The following is a 14,017-nucleotide window of genomic DNA, read 5'->3' as shown; positions in this document are numbered from 1 at the left end:
AACCCGGTGGCGTTCCGGCTCAAGTTGCCAGACAGCATGAAGATCCACCCGGTATTTCATAGGTCACTGCTCTCACCGTACAGAGGGGAGCGGAGGGTCCGGGAGGCAGGAGGGGAAGGGCTCACCCACCCACTAATGGAAGAGAGGGAACGCCACCACGAGGTAATGGAGATCCTGGATTCGCGCTGGCGAGGGCGGCAGGTGAAGTACCTAGTGGCTTGGGAGGGGGAACCCGAGTCAGAAAACACGTGGGTGCCTGCAGGGGAAATAGATGATGGATATCTGGTGGAAGAGTTCCACAACAGGTATCCGAGGAAGCCCAAACCCCTCGGGAGATTCTGGGAGGAGCAATTTGCCACCACCAACAAGGAGGAGGAGGATTCCGTGGGTTTTCCGGCTTCCCAGGAGGAAGGAGGAGAATCGTCAGGAGTGGAGGAGCCAGATGGGGAAGTCCCGACCGTGAGAATTTGGAGCAGGTGGGAAGCGGTGTTTGAGTCCACGGACGACGACAGCAGCTCCTTTCGGGGGTTCCTGGCATCGTCGGCTGAAGAAGGGGACAAGGTCCCGTCACAGGGTCAGGCCGGGGGTGAAGGGGGTCCTGGGGAGGAGGTGGATGTCAGGGAACTGCCATCAGAACGAGAGACGGAGGCAGGGCCACCCAGCGATGCTGGAGAGGGGACGAGCATGGGGGAAGGATTTCAACGTAACACCCATAGAGAAGAGAGGGAGATGGAGGAATTGGTGACAGGGCTCCAAGACCCTTCCCCCGACGATAGTGGAGAGAGCGCTGGGACGCCCCTGCCTTCCCCTTACTTGCGCAGACGCATTCCGCGCAGAGAACATAGGAGGAGACTCGGGGTCAAACAGCTTTTATGCTGGAAGAGGTTCAAGAGACGCCCACTCTCGGATTCTGCAAGTGACTAACAGGTCACGGAGGGCAAGCTCCGACCCTGGGCATGGTTGGGGCAAGCAAGCTAACTGAACTGAAGTAAGGTTACGCACAAGTAACCCCTCACAACCATTACAGTTACCATCCTTTTCTTTGCTACAAGGGCAACATAGAGCCTTTGAAGAGGGGAGCTGGTAAGGGACAGAGAGGAGTCCAGAATCAGAGGCAGGAGCAGGGGCAGGAGAAAGAAATGAGGCAGGCTGCTGAAGAATCCAGAAAGTCTTCTCCTCTTGCTGCAGCCAGCTTCCTTCCCTCCTGGTCTCCCAGAACACATAAAGTACGGTTGACATATTCCAAAAAAACCTGAACACCTTCGGAGCAACCCCCCACCCCACCCCCCATCTCTGTCACTTGTCCCTTCCCTGCCACTCACCCCTTCCTAATCTGCCTATTTGCTCCCTCCTCCCCTCCCCTCTCTTCTCTTTGCTGTCTTCGGCCTCCTGCTCTTGAATGATGTGAGGCCCCAGGAGGGCCACGCCAGGCCTGGTGGCTGCCGGAAATAGCATAAATCCTAGTGAGACTTGGGGACGAGCCAAGAAGAAGCAGGTCCAGTGGCTTGCCAGAGGTGGAGCCGCTGCTGCCGAGGGCCACCTGGTGTGCCCGCTGTTATAGAGTGTTATAGTAGACTGCTCTGACTGTAACCAGGGTATGGGTAACTGAAGCCAGTCAGCTTTCTTTTAATAGGGTCTCAGCTAACCTGCCTAAGCTGCTAAAAGGTGCTCATGGCTGCCAAAACCACTTGTGTCTCCATAGACTGCACAACCTGAACCCCCCGACTCCATACTTGACATATTAGTTACAGTGCAACTCCATTCAAAATTGGTGGCAAACTATCAGTAGATCAGGTCCTCCTGGTCAATAGCACCTCTTTATATCTAGATTCAGATTCAGCTTCTATGCTTTCATCCATTGCAGAACAACCTCCCAACATCTCTTTAGGATTTCCACTTCCTCCTTTGGGAATCAGAAGTAGAGCAGTGTGTCATCAGCCCAAACTTCTGGGTGCCTTCTCCCAGCAATGTCATGCAGACATGGGAATTAGATGGTCAATAGGCTCCTGGCTGCCACACTGAATTGATACAAGGAAATGGCCAAGTTGCCTCATACTTTCCCCCCTTTTTTGAGCTGCATCCAGAGGTCCTGTCAGGCATCAGGTAGCTCCTGCTGATTGCTCCTTCTAAGAGTGTAAAGAGTGGGTCTCAAATTCTGCCTATATATATATATTCCTACTGCCTCCCCAAGTGAACCCTTTTGAGAATTTTCAATGTGTTAATGAAAGCTTGGCTGTGAACAGATGGTTCTGCCATGAAGGATTCTGAAGCATGCGATAGTGTGCTGCACAAGACATCCCTTATGCATGGCATGAAAGTGCTGCAGCCAGGGAAAAGAGCAGCTGTTTAATCTGGTATCACAAATAGATAGGGAAATACTGTACAAAGTCAATTCTCTGTGAAAGGCGAACTAGATATGGTATTAAATGTGTGTTTGTCTCACTATCAACCCTATATCTGTAGGGGCACGTTCAGTCTGTATTGACAGTCCCAGTTGTAGGTTCACTATCACAAACCCTAACCCTACTAAAATAAATAGGTCAGTTTATGAGAGGATACCGCTAGCAATACAGTAAGACTCAGATGAGTATTAAGGTCATTCAGTATCAGGATGATATTGGCCATCGTTGCTAGCCCCAAGCAGGTACTCCATCCTCCCCATCTGAACTTGGGCCTGAAAGACTAAGGGAACTGTAACTGTTATGCCACATGTTCCAGTGCATTTCCCCCTAACTTTCATTATTGCAAGAAGTAGTATATTTGGGGGGAAGCAGGGTTTTGTTGCACAAGATTTCCCAGTCAACCAGAATTGTGCAACCTGGATTTACTGGTATATGATTCAACCCTCCCCCCAAACAGCAGGTCTGGAAGTGTCCAAAGTCAGCAGGTGGCATTTGGCATCTCTTTCATTATGTAAACATCTTCTGATTTTCTGTCCCACAAAATATGGTTTTATTAAGGCTACGCAATTCCTTGCTTGGGCGTGTTTCACTTGTGGGATGAGGATTATGGCACGAGAGGAGCAAAATATTGTAGGCAAAATAATGGTGGATTTGGAAATGGCTGCCAGCTTTTTGGGAATGGGATTTGGAAAAAAATGACACCACAACATTAATCCCAGTAAGTGATTTGCCATCACAAATATGGCTTATTATTCACAGATGTATCTATAACCTCAGAGGTGTTATGCCCATCACCACATCATTTGCATGTGCATCATGCCTGCAAACCTATACTTGAAGATGCACATTTTATGTATTCAATTACTAACCAGGTTCTTGCCTTGATATATCTTGACAGGACTTCGCTATGTGTTTTTTTCTATATGTTTGAAGTGGTTCTCAAGGCTAGAGGGATGCAGGTGGCGCTGTGGGTTAAACCACAGAGTCTAGGACTTGCCGATCAGAAGGTTGGTGGTTCGAATCCCCGCGATGGGGTGACCTCCCATTGCTTGGTCCCTGCTCCTGCCAACCCAACAGTTCAAAAACACGTCAAAGTGCAAGTAGATAAATAGGTGCTGCTCTGGCGGGAAGGTAAACGGCGTTTCTGTGTGCTGCTCTGGTTTGCCAGAAGTGGCTTAGTCATGCTGGCCACATGACCTGGAAGCTGTACGCCGGCTCCCTCGGCCAATAAAACGAGATGAGCGCCGCAACCCCAGAGTCAGTCACGACTGGACCTAATGGTCAGGGGCCCCTTTACCTTTACCTAACCTGTTTCTTGCCTTGATATATCTTGACAGGACTTCGCTATGTGCTTTTTTATATATGTTTGAAGTGGTCCTCAAGGCTAGTTATAAATACTTTAGTAACTATAAATGAGTAGTGTTTGAAACAGTTTTCAAATATTAGTCTCAACTGTGTTAAAAAACCTCCAAACCAGCATCCAACAAGCCTGTTGACCGCTAGCACCGGGATGGAAATCATTTACACCTGGAGGCCCAACCAGCTAGAAAACAGCCTCCAAACCACATAGTCAGTGGGTGGAGTACAACCACTGCGAGTAATTTTGGTTGGCCTACCTGCTGGTGCTGTAATGTGACCTTGGGTGGTAGAGATGACAAATACTTAGGGTGGGATTCACCTAATGAACCCTGATGGGGGACTTCTGCTTGCGCAAAGGGGTTTTCCTTTCTCTCCTTCTCTCATGCCTCCCATATTCACGGTGTGTGTGTCAGGAGAACTTCCAAAACAATGTGCCCGGGGTGTATGTGTGGGGGAGCACCATTCCTTCTAGCAAGCTGAAATGCTAGTGCAGATGAAATGTTTGTAATAGCACAGCATTTAATTCCACCCTCATTTTGCCTATTGATGAACAGAAGCAAGATATCATGGTGCCTTTCCTCATTTATGATAGCTGTGGCACAGCCCGCCCAAACTTTTCTGTTTGGCAGAGTCTCTGCTTAAAACATCATCTGAACCATTCGGTGTACCCCACACACCCAAAGTGATAAGCTGTTTTGACCACAGAGCATCACCTAACTTGCTTTCCCCAGGACAATCAATCTCTTCTCATTGACTGAGCTTCACAATCCAGTTTTAAGAGACAGGATAGCACACCAATTCATAAATTGAAAGGTAATTTTGCTTCTCATCAGGCAAGTCCATTGTGGTACAGAGCAGCAGAGTGGGGGGGGGGGAGCTGCAGAGCAGAGTGGTGTGTGTGTTTGTGTGTGTGTGTGTGTGTGTGTGTGTAGCCCCTCCAGTCCCCTCCTTTACCTTGCAGGGTGTGCTAACGAGTCCTCCCCCTCCCCCTTCCACGAACCAAATCCTTGGAGATGGTAAGTGCGGCATATCCCCAGACGGGGAGTGTAAATGCTTGTTCTTTGTAAATGAAGAACATAATTAACATTAAATTAAGGTAATACAAATGAAGACAACCCAGAGCCTGACAGGATGAGTGTTTGGGGAGGCAGTACAGAGAAGTGATTCATATTTTTAATTTACTGTGCAAATAGACTAGCAGGGCTTTGCAGAGTGGGGGGGGCGGGAAAGGGGGAAGGGCGATCTTAAGTGGAGTGGGGATTCCCCCCCCCACTGTTGTTTTGCTGTGCTTTAAGCACACAATGACTATTAAAGTCAACTGCCCATATAATGGGACATCTCCTACATGACTGAGCTCCGAGAGGCATCTTGGTGTAGCAATAAATCCTTTTAGTGCTGTCTGCCTGGTACACAACCTGGGGGGGGGGAGCAGCAAGAGATCACTAGGTAAATATACCTTCTTCCACCACCAGCATGTCCAGAGGATGGTGCCTCTGGCCTCCCATTGACTGGGATGGAGAAAGAAGAGACTCCCTACACACGCCATTACAAGGCTCAAGATAGCTCACACAGGTAATGACTCGGAAATGTAGCGGTTCCAGAGATTCTTGGAATGGATACATGTCTAGCCTGGATGGGACTCTCTCTAGCTCCTTGTCTGTGGAACCCTAGCAGCAACACATGGCAAATGCTACCCTTCCAGAAAAGCGTGAAACTGAGTAAGAAGTAGCAAGATGTAGATGTGCTTACTCCAATGAATGGGAACGGAGGCACATTTTGTGTGGTACAGCTGTTCATGCCTTGCTTACCAAAGCAGATGTCCTTGTTTCTGTCAGAGAAACATTTGCAACCACCAGAGGACCATCTTTGGAAGAAGATTGAGGGGGCCCAACACAACGTTCCGATGTTGTGCGATGTCCTGATGTCATTCCGCTCCTGGCTCAGCGTTCAGCCTCAACAATGCAGGGGCTGGCCCTCTCAAAAAAAAGTTTGAGGGGGCCCAAATAGCCCCAGCCCCCAGAAGCCAGTGCCTATGGCGACCATGCTGACACCATTCTAGATGCCCCCCAAAGGTACTCTGTGATTTAGAATAGTCTTCAATGATGAGCACATGACAGTGTTTGGTTGGCATTAATACTAGGAAGGAAATATTCTGATACCACAGGAAGACCAAAGACTTAATTCAGACAAGACCTTGGGATATGAGGAGTCAACTGACCTCCAGTGTTCATTTTGTCTTTTCTCTTTTTTTGTGCTACAAAGGAAATATTTTACAAACATAATCTATTATTAAGCTTTCACAATATTGTTTTTAGTCATGGAAAGAAGTTATCTTCATTCACGGTTTGGCACGTTTTCTGGGTGCTGCTTCAGAGCACTTGCAACTGTCAAAACCACACATGAGTAGTTTTGCCAATTTGCCAGGAAAAGTTGGTTGGAAATTTTAAAAATATGAATACCAAGATAAAAGTATGCCAGCTACACTAAGTGTCAGCCAGGATGTTCTATGGTGATTCCAGTTCTTTCCCACTGAGATGTTAGAGGGCAGCAAGGGGTCATTCTAAGTCCAGCTATTTTCCTGCAGCCAGTTGGTACCCTAAGTAGTGACCACCTCCTACCCTTTCTTCCTTCCGTTTTGCTTTAACTGTTAGAGTCCACATATGAATTTGGAAATTGATAAGAGTTCATGACAGAGTTCACTGTCACATATTCAAAACATATTTGAGGAGGATGCAGGAACCAGCCCCACCCACATGTGTACTGATCATTCTCTTGCTAGCCACACATTCAGCAAGCACAAGAAAAGGCCTTATATTAGGCCTGCCATACCAGGATTTCAAAGGTAGAATTGACGTCCGGGGGGTTAGGGTGCTACCCGGGGGAACTTCCAAAAGGTGGCGCTTTGTCCTGGATCAATAAAAAAAATAATCACAGTTTCTGTATTTTTGTAAGAAAAAGTTCTACAGCATTGGGATGTCCTGATTTTAATTTTTTGAAACATGGTAACCCTACCTTAAAAGGTAAAGGGACCCCTGATAGTTAAGTCCAGTCGTGACTCTGGGGTTGCGGCGCTCATCTTGCTTTACTGGCTGAGGGAGCCGACGTTTGTCTGCAGACAGTTTTTCTGGGTCATGTGGCCAGCATGACTAAGCCGCTTCTGGTGAAACCAGAGCAATGCACGGAAATGCCATTTACCTTCTCGCTGGAGCGGTACCTATTTATCTACCTGCACTTAGACGTGCTTTCAAACTGCTAGGTTGGCAGGAGCTGGGACTGAACAACAGGAACTCACCCCGTCACGGGGATTCAAACCACCGACCTTCCGATTGGCAAGCCCTAGGCTCTGTGGTTTAGACCACAGTGCTACCCATGTCCCAACCCTACCTTGCATAGACGTAAATATGTGGGATTCCTCCACATGAGCCAATCACAAGCTCTACACACACACACATGTGACTCATGAGGGGTGGGCAGCTGGCGAATTCAAGCTACTACCACTCCTCTTAATGCATGAAAGGTGATCCGTCTTTTAAAAAAACTTATCTATTGTCATATGTTTATATATAAGTCCCATGGCCTAGTCTGAAGGCACATGATAATCTTGTGGAAAGAAAGCATGGGGGAACATAAAAAAATATATAAAAGTTTAAGTTCATAATTTTACCAGTTCATTTGGCATAATTGTAAGACATTTCTTTTTTCCTGAGAGTGGGGGCGGGGAGAAGCACCCAACACAGTTGCATACTAGAAGGGGTGCTGGACCTAATGGTGTTCAGTTTCCCTATACTGTATCTTATTTTGATTGCAGTTTCTGGCGCTTCTGTTTTTTGTTTTAATCTTAGTCTCAACCAAATTACAGTACAATTTGAATCCCAAGACTGAGGTAGGACAGGGGATGATCCAGTTTTGGGGTGGGGTGGGAGAAAACCTGTGTTTTAATTCATTTGCTTAATTCACCCCCCTCCGAATTATAGATATTTCAGATTTAAAAGAACAAAGTATGAATGCATTGCATTTGGCAAGCTGATCATTAACACGCTACTTTAAAAAGTCATCAAGTTACCAATCTTCCTGTGTTTAAGTCTCCACAAGTCACAATTCAAAAGCAACATTTAACTATGTTCAAATTTCAAACATTCCACTTTTGATTGACTGATTGATTGATTTCCCAATGGTGCAAAATTTCATTGCAGTCTAGTATCAGGGCTGCTGATGTAAGAAGAAGTACAGGGAATACCTACATACCAAGCCCTGAGCCAGCAGTGTTGCCAGATCCTTAGCCTTCATTTTAAAAGAAGTCAATTGGAAAGCCTTTGAAGAAAGTTAGAAAGTTAGAAAACAAAATGTTCTAAGGCAGATACAGAGAAGCTGCTGTTGCTAAAGATCCCTATCACTTAAGATGGCATTCAGCTAAGTTGTACTAGAGTAGATCTATTTAAATTAATGGACCTAACTTAGGGATATTCATTCATTTCAATGGGTCTGATGTGAGTAAAACCTAGCTGGATACCACCTTTAATCCCTGTTGCTATGCAATTACAGGAAGAAACACTGATCACCCCCACCTGGGACTCAAGAGGAGCATTTCCCAGAGCAGGAGGAAAACAGAAGTCTATGGCTGCTTGCTGCTGCTAGCCTGATGCTGGGTGAAGGAAGATTGTCTGTCTGTGTACTGGGGTAAGTTTGTTCAAGCAATTTGCTCTGTGTTCACATTGTTTCATTTTGTGCTGTGTCTGCAGTGCAAAACACCAATGGCTGGCTTTGGTATGGCTTACTCAAAAGGAACTCCCATGAAATAAATGAGGCTTTTTTCCTGCTGAGAAAACATAGTGATATTGCTGTGCTGTGCCCCTTGTTTTCTATGTCCCCCAAACAGCCACTACTGGTCTGCATGTCATCACTTGGCTGTCATTTGTTAATATGCAGTAACCATAAAGAAACATATAATACAAAATAAAACAGAAAATATAACCAAAAAATCATCAAGCACCTTATAGCTGCAGCAAGTTAAAATTCCTATAGTGTTCTTAACACAATACTTTTTTGTTTATCAAAGTTGGCAAAATGTGTCTGTGGGTTTGTGTTTTGCTGAGAGTTTTGTGAAACTGCACATGGTTAGAGTATTTATTGGTTAGAGTATTTATCTTCCTGTTGTGTACTAGTATCTTGCTTTTCCTCCAAGATCAGATGCCAAAGTAATGAAACTACAGATACTTAGGTGGTGGTGGTGGTTTGCATCTTGCTATTTATCAGGGTTGACAAACTTTTCTCTTGCTTTTTGCTATAAATATCAGGACTGTGAAACGCTGCAGTTAAAGCAAGGAGGCTGCTTTTCTAGCTTTCTTTACATGATCTGTGAATTACGTTATATATTTGTATATTGCTTTTGCTCCCAGGAGTTCCAGGTTGGGCATGCTATGCTCTGCTCCTGCCTTTTACCTTTGCAACAGCCCTGTGGGGTTGGCTTGGTGAAGTTTATATATGTACATAAGCAGCAGTTCTTGCCAAAAGATGGATGGTAGTATGTGTGTGCGCACAGGTGCCCCAGTGCTCATACAGTGTACCAGGATATCCTATTGACATCCCTGCTTAGCATTGATGGCCCTCCCTCAAAACTGTAGTGACCCACTGCTGAGCAAAGCAACTTCCCTGTTGGCATGAGGCCTGGAGAAGTCTTGGAACTAAGTCTACCTCTGCCAGATTGGTCTTGGTTTTTAAAGTACTCAGTCTCTTAAGACCTTGTCTCCCTCTTCCACCTTCCTCAGTGGAAGGTGTAAAGCACAGTCTAAGATCCAATAAGCTTCAGACTTGCAGGGTTGGAAGGCAGCAATTTCCATTTTCCCCCTGGCATCTTTTATTGTGCTTGCTTTTGGGTGTAGAGTTCCCATTTAAAGGGGCTTCAACGTTACTAAATGGCAGCACAGAGAATGCTGGGCTCACTCTCGCAAAAATCAATAAATGAATAAATAAATAAATACAGGCAGCAAAGAGGCCTGAAATGATTCTCGTTTGCCGGGAATGAGAGACACCAAGTGTAATTTAGGGTTTGATATTATGAAAGCCTTGCTGCTCTAAAGCAGCAGGATGCTCAGCGGCTCATTAATAAAGGATAAACTTGGAGTCTATTTACAAGGCACTTTTTGGGATTATTTACACTCCATTATACATACGTAATGTTGTGCATATTTACCGCTTGGCTTGGTGGTGAACAAAGGGATTTAGGAGAGGGGTTGCTCCTCTGACACCCCACCCCTTTCCCTCTGAGCAAGGTCACGCCAGAGGGGACAGCCAGATCTTCAGGGAAGTATAGGCAAGGAAGAAAAGATATTCAGTCTATTTTCTAACTAATATAGATTGGAAGCAGGCATCTGGCTTGATGCAAGTCGAGCCAGTGGCATTCTTCAGGTATCTCTCTCTGAAGTGGAACAAACCACTTCTGTTGGAACACACAGACATTTTCTCTTTTCCCTATCCCATCAGCATGATTACCCAGGCATGCCAATACTATTGCAAATGCTATGTCTCTGTTACTGAAACAGGTTGGAACTTGGCCTAAAATGATACAAAGCAGTTCTAATGAAGGGCAGTTCTGGTATGATGACACCAAAAACCTGGCCAAAGTTACAAATATGATCCTCGCTCCCATCCATGCCAGATTTTCCTGTGCATCCGTGTCATTCCCAATGCACATTCATAATGTGTATATTATTGATACAGGTGGGAAGAGGTTGGGGATACAGCAATCTTGTGCAATGTTATCCCTTGAGACAGGAATACATTTTCCTGCTCAGGCCCACTTTGCTTCTCATTTGCCCAGATCTTTAGGACTCAAGAAAATGTGTGTGTGCGAAACATTTGTTGTTCTACTTCTGTACCTGGCCAACACTGATATACAGACAGGCACACAACTGAATCACTGCTGAGGTGCAGCCACAATTGTGAGGTCTGAGGAGATGAAGATGATACCTGCACAGCTGTTGCCATTGGTTGCAAACTGCTTATGATGTCACAAAAACACTGAGCAGCTGAGTGAATATAAAGGCAGGCCAAGGGTAAAGCCCTTCTCTGTTCCCCAGCAGGACACAACTGTGACATTCAGCAGTGCCCCCTTTTTCCCACTTGGAGAAGGAACACTGGAGAATAGAAGGCTAGCGGCAGGATGCTATGGAGAAATAATAAGGCAGGTTTGTTTGCTAGGTGGGATTGCAGCTTGAAGGCTGCTGATTTCCATTTCCATGGCTTCCTGATGTCTAGCAGTGGACCTAACAATAGCTGGCAAATGTCAGTGGGTAGATGCTGGAGAAGTTCACATTCAGAAGCTGGTGGATGCTGCAAGGCTGAAGCAGGTTGATATTTGTGAATATAAGCTGGTTGAAGTTCACCTTTGGGAGCCAGTTAACAGCAGCGGGTGGATATTTGTGGAATAAAGCCAGGGCACAAAAGTAAATGAATGAGGGTTGGATGTGTTCACTGGTGTTCTTCATGGATGTTGGCTGGTGTATGTCTCTCTGAATGAATGAATGAATGAATAGGAGCTTTCGAATGTGGTCAAGGTGAAATGGTGTGTACATGTGCATGAATGAGATGTGGGAAAGATGAAAGCCCTGGAAGTTGGCAGACTGAAGTTAGCAGATGAAGTCACCAGGGAGGAACTAGGAGTGGAGGTGCCTGGGCAATGCTGCCAGACGGCAGCTAGTCCACTCATTGTCCATTTTTCTTCTGGTTGTTACAAAATCCCTTTTACAGGGATGTCTGAAGCCAGTGAGTTTTTCTCAAGACCACCCACGAAAGTATTGGAGAGAACTGCAGGGCTTGAACAAGCCAGTTCATATTTCTAAATGCATATACTGGTCATTCTATATTTTTCCTCATGTAACGGGATATCATGCATTTGAGTTGGTATCATTAGACATGAAGGGTGTGCTGGGTGAGAAATAAATAAGAAATAAACAAATAAATCACTGTTGGTGTCCCCCCATGATTATCCACGTGGCCCAGGGCGGGGCTTGCTTGGCCTCATAAGGACTGTGGCTGCTGCCCAGCAAGAACTGGGGTATTTGGGGGGAGCTTTTGCTGTTCTTACTGATATTAACTGATATTACTGGTGTTAACTTTTTGTATCTTTATTTTTATGTGGAAATTGTTCAGTTTGGTTATGTAGTTTTTAATGCGTTTATTTTTAGGACTACTTTGCTATGTTTGTAATTATGTAAATCTTTTCATATCGTAAGCCGCCTTCAGCATTGTTTTAACTGTGGAAAAGCGGCATACAAATAAAATGATGATCAGGCCTGGGGTGGGGGGTTCGTACTGATGCTTCCCCAGTTGTTGCCATTGACAGTGGACTGCCTGGGATGTCACAGAAGAACATGATGGCTGAGCAGGAAAAGGCAGTTAATAGTGGGAGGGAGAATGAGTGAGGAAAAGGAGTCTCAGGGGGAGCTGGGGCTGAGCCAACTATAGACACAGAAGGTAAAATAGATTTGACTCCTTCCTGCTTGAGTTGCCAACCTTTCCCTCCTTCAGGGCTCCTCAGTGAAGCATAGGAGTCAGCATGTGAGCTGTGATAAGCCACAAAGACCTGGGTTTGGATGTCACTTCTGTTGTGCTCCCAAGAAAAGGCCCCAAAGGGAAGAGGTGTTGTTCCCTCAGCTTCCATCCCATGTCCCTGCCGCACTACAGCATAAGTCTTCCCTGGCCCTGTATCTGAGATCCTTTCAACTGGCAGTGTTGAAGATTAATCCTAGGGCCTTGTGCACAGAATGTGGGAAGCTGCCTGTGACCCAGTCAGGCCCCTGTTTCACTGACATGGGTGCCATGGCACCCACAATGGCCCATCAAGTTCCCAGTCATGTTCTCCATCTTCCTGACACACTAGACGGAATTCAGAGTCTAGAGGTGAGGAATCTGTCCCCGTCTCTCCTTCCTACTTGTCAACATCTCCTGAGGATTCCCCATTCTGTGCTGACCACAGGAGAAAATCTGCCAGAATTCTGAATAGAAGCTGGGGCTGGACACCAAGGTGAGGAAGAGGAAGAGAGCGCTGGGAGGGAACTGTAGTTTGATGCTTAGAGTTGTTAGGACACTCTATTCCCCTCAGAGACTTAGTTCCTTGTGAAGACGGATTGATTGTTAAAGCCGGAACTCACTGGAATTCAGTTCTGGAATCTCTCAGGTGGGCGCCATTATGAGAGAACAAGGTAAGAAATCATGATGATTTCTGGCACCTCTTTTTCTAGAAAAATAGCGCTGGAAATTGTAGGAGGGTGGGCAAATAGGGGTCTCCTAAAAACTGTCAGCACCCTTAACAAACTACTGTCCCCTGGATTTTTTGAGGGAAGCCATGACTGTTAAAGAGGTATGATAGTGTTTTAAATGCATGGTGCAGATGTAGGCTAGTAAAGTTAGGATTGCAGCTTCAGGCAGCTCAGTTTTACTGAAAGCATCCACTTGAGATTACTGACCAACAGGGACATCTAGTGGTCATTCATTGTAAAACTTTCCATCCTCTGTGTGTACAAATTATTTATTTATTGTGTAAAAAAAAACCCCCAAAACCCAAATGCACCCATCTTCCAGAAAGTACAAAATGCCACGTCTGGCCCGCATTCTGTTTTATCATCACACCAACCCTAGGAAGCTGATTTATATGGGGGAGCTACTGGCCTAAGGTCACCCAGCAGAACTTTGGGATTTGAACCTCCAAACTCCAACCATTACACCACCCTGTCTCTTGCTTAATGATAACATGAGGGTTGATGTAAACCTAGGTTCGGTTGGCCTCCATGAGGGACTGAGCCCTGTGGAACGCCTTACCTGCAAACTCCAACTGGAATCGTCCCTGCCATCTTTCCGGTGTCTCCTGAAAACTGCACTGTTTAGACAGGCTTTCATGACAGGATTTTTTTCTTTTCTTTAAATGAACCAGCATGTACTGATGTTTTTAATTATGCTTCACTCATATTTATAGGTTGATTTTACTGTATTTTACTGTAAGCTACCTTGTTATATTTTATGAAGGAGTGGATAATAATAACTACAACTCTGGAAAGAGTTCATCTGAGTGAACTAGATGCTAAATGAAGTACATGTAACAATTCTACCTCTGGCTCCCACAAAAAACCTGTTCTGGTAACAGGTGATATAAAGCAGAGAACCAGCAAGGGGAGGGTGTGCTTAACCCTTTCCCCATCCACCACCCTAATTTAATTTATTAATGGGATTCCCTTCCATTCTTCCTTCATGGAACTCAAGGC

The 14,017-nt window shown here is 45.6% G+C and overlaps 1 protein-coding gene across 1 annotated transcript in view; it reads left to right on the top strand.

The window, feature by feature from the left end:
• Nucleotides 1–14,017, top strand: part of POLL (DNA polymerase lambda) — a 131,669-nt gene that overhangs the window by 46,995 nt on the left and 70,657 nt on the right. The window contains exon 9 of the mRNA XM_083737977.1: nt 8,304–8,438. Coding sequence (XP_083594103.1) covers nt 8,304–8,401 — 98 coding nt within the window. The 3' untranslated portion in view covers nt 8,402–8,438. The remainder of the gene's footprint in view (nt 1–8,303; nt 8,439–14,017) is intronic.

This window comes from Podarcis gaigeae (genome assembly GCF_964106915.1).
Source record: "Podarcis gaigeae genome assembly, chromosome: 5".
Lineage (NCBI taxonomy): Eukaryota > Metazoa > Chordata > Lepidosauria > Squamata > Lacertidae > Podarcis > Podarcis gaigeae.
Note: the sequence above shows the minus strand (reverse complement) of the source record. Positions and strands in the feature narration are given on the sequence as shown.